The 6,000-nt window shown below is 48.8% G+C and overlaps 1 protein-coding gene across 1 annotated transcript in view; it reads left to right on the top strand.

Annotated features, from left to right (window-relative positions):
- The first annotated feature begins 241 nt into the window (after positions 1 to 241).
- Positions 242 to 6,000, top strand: part of LOC142559399 (uncharacterized) — a 48,892-nt gene continuing 43,133 nt past the window's right edge. Inside the window, exon 1 of the mRNA XM_075670999.1 lies at positions 242 to 1,684. Within this exon, the coding sequence (XP_075527114.1) occupies positions 242 to 1,684 (1,443 nt within the window). The remainder of the gene's footprint in view (positions 1,685 to 6,000) is intronic.

The raw sequence follows: 6,000 nt of genomic DNA, 5'->3' as shown, positions 1-6,000 counted from the left end.
CATTGTGTTGTATCGTCATGGCACCGCACGTGCCTATGAAGCTGGGCGCACCTGCTGTAACCACTTTCTTCCCTTACTCTCTATTTGTCCCTTCCCCTCTTTCTTGCTATGTGCTATATATTGCACGCGATAACTGTAATAAACGTTATTTGCTCGGTTGATCTTCACGGGAGTACGTGGTTACTTCAGTGGCGACGAGGATGGGATGAGCCTGCCGCCCACCAGCAACACCCCGGTAGCCATGGCCGCATACGCAAGCCCACCGCAGTTCGAGGAAGCTACGGACGACTGGCCGGCATATCTAGTGCGGCTAGAAGCTTTCTTCGAAGACAACGGCATCACGGAAGAAAAGAAGCGAGCATTGCTCGTAGCAGCGCTGAGCACTCACACGGTGGCCGTCGTTGGTGGACGCTGCGCGCCAACAAAGGTGAACGAGCTGTCGTACAATGAAGCGCTCTACATACTGCAGAAGCATTTTTCGCCCAGCCCGAATGAAATAGCCCAATCCTACAAATTTTTTGCACGCAACCAGATGCCAGGAGAGCCAGTCAGAGATTTTCTTGTAGCCATACGGAAATTGGCGGATACCTGCAACTTCGGCACTTCACTTGACAGGATGCTCCGGGACCGTATAGATTGTGGCTTGCAAGACAACTTAGTACGTCGTCAACTGCTTTCGAAGGCTTCCTTAACAAGAAGTGAAGCAAAGGAAATCGCCTTAGCAGTGGAAATGGCGGAAGAAAACGTGAAGACGTTGAAGGCTGCGCCTGAAGACGAAGGCGTACACATGTTAAGAGACATGTATGCACGACGCAACAGTCGGCCACCATGCTTCAGGTGTGGAAAAACAGGGCACGACTCCAGAACCTGCCGGTTCCGCTCGGCGAAGTGCTACCGGTGCCAGCAGCACGGTCATGTTCGCAAGATGTGTCCCGGACAAGCAGACAGCAGAACGAGGGAACCGTTCACGTTGCCACACCAGCAAATTAATGCGGTGCATCCGTCAGCAGGAAACTGCAACGATCCGGGATCAGCTCTGTTCCTCGTTGAAACGGCAGATAATTTCGTTGGAAGCATTCAGACCGTAAAGGCAATAATGTGCACTCTACTTTGGAATGGAATAGCGATCAACATGCATCTGGACACAGGGTCCGCGGTTTCTATCATCACTTGGCCCACCTACGTACAGTATCAAGATGCCTGGCCGAAACTGCAAGAATCGCCGCTCAAGTTGTCATGCTTCCTGGGACCACTGCCGGTGCGTGGCCAGTTACAGCTCGACGTTTTCTTGGGTTCGAAGACTACGAAAGCCACATTAGCGGTGCTGAGTTGTTCCGGGCCGAACCTGTGGGGCCGGGAGGTCATGACAGCGCTGGACCTTCTTGGGGAGCCGGTCCTCAGCGCAACGCATGAAGGTGAGAGTGCAGCCATTCGTGAAGTTGACAATGGCGTTCAAGTCTTGTTAGAAGAATTTTCCGACGTGTTTCGACCCGAGCTAGGGCTCATAAAGGTACCGCCCGCCCGTTTGCCATTGCGGGATGATGCTGTTCCTCGGTTCTGTAAGGCGCGGCCGGTGCAGTACGTTTTGCGCTCAAAAGTGGAGGCCGAAATTGATCGGTTAGTTGAAAATGGAATTCTTGCCCCGGTCGCACACTCGGAGTGGGAGGCACCCGTGGTGGCGGTGGTAAAGCGTAACGGAAACATTCGCTTATGTGGCGATTTCAAAACCACTGTCAACCAAGCCTGCCATACGATCCAGTATCCTCTCCCGCACATAGGGGACATCATGGCGACGTTAAACGGCGGTGAAGTTTTTACAACTATCGATCTCCGGGACGCCTACAATCAAATTGCGTTATACGAAGAATCGCAACTGCTCACGCCGGTGAATACACAGAAGGTCCTTTTTTGCTTCACACGACTTCCGTTCGGAGTAGCCTCTGCGCCAGCGCTATTTCAGCAACGCATGGAAACAATTTTGCAAGTACTGCCGGGAGTACAGGTCTATTTGGACGACTTAATCATTGCTATGATTCGCAATGATGCGCGGCATATCCCCGTCAGCATTACTCCCGGTGATTGTTTGGTTGTGGACACCTGTTCGCAAAAAAGGATCGTACCGCAAGTTTCTCGCCACTTACACCGGACCATTCGTTATACTCAGCCGCTTGAGTGATGTGAACTATGTCGTCGCCAAAGTGACGGCAAGTAATCGGCGTTCACGTGCGACGCAAGTTGTTCACGTGGCCAGACTAAAGCAGTACAATCGCAGGTCCCTTTAACTCGCTCAGCTAGCTTCGTCTGCCTCCGGGGAAAATGTCGCAGCACTGCGCGACTGAGGCAGAGAAAGAAGTAGAGTGGGCGCGCGTGATCTCGCGGTACTCTGCGCCGGCTGGGCCTGGCCTGTAGCTTCCATCTCGGACCTCGTTTCACCCTGTAAATAAACATCATTCGTAACAATATATATATATATATATATATATATATATATATATATATATATATATATATATATATATAGATATATATCTCTGGATGCTCAAGAACAATTGCAATTTTAAAGTTGTTCCAAACGCTTAGCATAGCGCTATGCATCGTTCTATCCCTGACTGCAGCTTTTTGCGCACGAGACCAGGAATGAGTAGAGGCTGAGAAACGCGCGCGCAGGCTTGCAACAGTGTTTTTTTTTTTTTTTGGAGAAAGTGACCACACTTATGGCAGAATCTGTGACACATCATGTGTGCGCCGACCGCGCACAATTCCTATCTCTACGCAAGAAGGATAGCTCCTTGCTGGAACAGGCGATGGATGGTTTCAACAAACAGCTGTCATCACACCTGTCAATTAATTCCAATTAGATGATTTGTCGGGTTAACTGATTACCATTTTTGGTGACATTCAGCGTGCACTATAACCTCTTTACACGTGACCGTGTTTTTGGCGTCTGCTTGATTAGGCATACAATTTCTACAGTGGGCATACGAAAATCCCTGTCATTTCTACCACATTGCAGCGATGCTGCCGTAGCCTGTCATTTGGACAGCGTCCGCTCTGACAAACATTGTTGGACCCAAGCGACAGGGGGGTTTTTGGATGCCCAATGTAGAAATTGTATACGTATTCAGGCAGACGCCACAAATACGGTCACGTGTGAACTAGTATATAGTGCATGCTCGGTTGTCAACAAAAATCGTAATCAGTCAACCCGAGACATCATCGAAGCGGAGTTGATTGATACCCCCCGTGCTTGCTTGCTGAATATGGTGTTAGGCTGCTAAGCACGATGTCGCGGGATTGAAACCCGGCCACGGCGGCCGCTTTTCGATGGGGGCGAAATGCGAAAACACCGGTGTACTTAGATTTAGGTGCACGTTAAAGAACCTCGTGTGGTCCGAATTTCCGGAGTCCCCCATTACGGCATGCCTCATAATCAGATCGGGGTCTCTGCATGTAAAACCCCATAATTTATTTATTTTTAAATTGATTGATAGGTGTGGTGACACCTATGCAGGTGTCAAAACCTATATCGCCCTTACCAGCAAGGAGCAATTCTTCCTGCGTAAAGATAGGAATTTTTTCGCGGGTGGCGCACTCGTGATGTGTCACAGATTCTGCCATGTGTGCGTTCACTTTCCTCAAAATAAGCCACTGTTGTGAGTGTGCGCTCGTGTGTCTCAGCCTCATCTTTGCATTCGTCTTTTGCGCAAGAAGCTGCATTCGTGGCCTACCAACACGCCCAGTCACCTTAGCGCTCTACACCGTTGCCGCGACGGTCTCCGGCACAAGTCCGGTCGGTGCATGCTCGCCAAGTCGCGCCAGTTGCATGCGTGGCGCGTCTTAGGTAGTGTACGTAGACCAGCTGATAGCTGGTGGAGACGGTAGTGCAATGGTCGAGTGGCACACGGTGAATGCTCCTTCAATCAATGTTCCGGTGGTTACCTGTGAGGTATCTCGATAATTAAATTAAGGTATGTGGGCCTACTCGCACGTTGCGTCAAGCGTTCAGCAATATCAGATGCTCGTAGCTTTGCATCAGCAACCTCAAGCGCTGGTAAACAGAATGATGCGTGAGGGTGCAGTTCCCTGTAATGTCCCCATAACGATGGGCCATTCTTATCGGAAAATTATTCGCAAGGTCGAAAAAGGTCATTTCTAAGTAATTTTGTACCATAGACATGCGTAAAGGTAATTTAGAAGTGTCTGCATTTCACCAGGCAACATATTTATGTTGACCCGATGTCACATTTCTGTTGCAAAGTGGTTATGTGTTCCGATATAAATGTTTTATTTTTAGTGCACCAGATTTATAATACTTGCCTGTGGCAGCTAGCACAATTATAAATATTTCCAAGTAATTGGAGATAAACTTTACCTGTGTCTCACCAAATGCATTGCCGTATAAAGTAGCTTATGCTTCAGTGCATGAAGCGGCGCGTTACCTTAGAAATTAAGTTAAAGAGCGCATTGTTACCGCAGGTTTGACACCGTCTATCTTGAAGCCAATGCCATCCTCAGAATTCGCTCCAAGTCGGTATGCCTGTGACTCGGAGGGAGCACTTCTCTTTCCGGCAGCCCACCCTTCCATTGTCAAGAAAGTGCTTCCTGCGCTACTTCACTTTTGCTGTGACACGCAGCTGAGAGCGCGGCTGTAAGCCCCGCATTGCTTCTTCAACCTTCTTGTTATTTTTTTCCCGCCTTCTTTTCCTTCTCTCCCTGATCTTTTTCTTCCCACTCCCCTTTCCCTGTGCAGTGCTGTTGAGGTGTCCTCCTCTGAGAGACAGTTAAGGCACTGCACTTCGCTCTTCCTCTCCTTCAAAAGTCACTACACACACACAATTCGCTCCAAGTCGGTATGCTTTGCATACTCACTATATACTCACAATACGTAGATTGAAATATGTGCAGTGTAAGTGATAAAAAGTTAATTAGCTTATTCATATCAATGATTCAATTAAGCATTTTCATCTTTCGTAAGAATAATATGCCCCCTCAACGAGTAGTTTTGTACAATGGTTAGGATTGTGCTACCTGCCACAGACAATATTTAATCATATTGTTCAGTTAAAAAATGCCATGTAGAATGACAACATTCACGCAGTGGTGGGATTGCTGCTACGATTGCTAATATCTTCTACATTCCGTTAAAGCTTCTCCAGGATGAGCCGCATCGCACAGTCTCTGAGGCCGCGGCCAAGATGAGTTGTGGTCGGCGCCAGGTGGCGGTCACTGCCACCTAGTGCGGAGAGTGTCGTGACATCTGCCATTCATAAGGATAAATAAGCTGAACAGTCACTGAGCTAATCTAGTGCAGTACCACGTGCCAGTGCGTGTTTGCGTATCACCTAGCAGGGAACTTCCTGTCGCGCATGTATCTGCTCCGTCATTAAGCTCTGTGTGCCATAATAACGGGTTGTGCGTAGGTTAGGATGAGATGCTGTCAGGCCTACGTGCTCGGTCCATTATGCGTTCGTGATGCATCACGCATTCGTACTTAGTACTGGAGAGGTCTCCCTCAATCAACGACGCACACTTCGCGCGTTCGGCATGGCAGCCGTGTCATGGCCACTCCGCAAACTGAAACTTACTCCCTCGCTTGTTATCAGCTGATTTGCTGTGTTGCACTTATCTGTGTGTGCTCATAACGCAACGGACTTGTAGCTCGGTCATTTTACTAGCTGCAGGACTTTAGCACGAAAGTGAAATTGCTTCATTGGCCATTAGCATTCCACGTGACTATGCCGTGAGTTTCTTTGTGCCTTCCTGTATCTCGCTTTACCGCTCCGGAAGCACAGTATCTTTTTTTTTTCGTGTGCGCTGGTTTACTCAGTGTGGACGCGGATGGTAGTATTTCGTCCGTGAGTGGTCGCGTGCGTCGGTTATCTTCATCGAGAACTATAGCAATGGCGCGCGCCGGTACTCTGGAACCATTTTTGACGCCTAGGAATAGTGTCCAGCCGTTAACTATTCAAAATTATTGTTGACTGGTACAACATCAGCTAC

Source organism: Dermacentor variabilis, chromosome 10 (genome assembly GCF_050947875.1).
Source record: "Dermacentor variabilis isolate Ectoservices chromosome 10, ASM5094787v1, whole genome shotgun sequence".
NCBI classification, from domain to species: domain Eukaryota; kingdom Metazoa; phylum Arthropoda; class Arachnida; order Ixodida; family Ixodidae; genus Dermacentor; species Dermacentor variabilis.
Note: the sequence above shows the minus strand (reverse complement) of the source record. Positions and strands in the feature narration are given on the sequence as shown.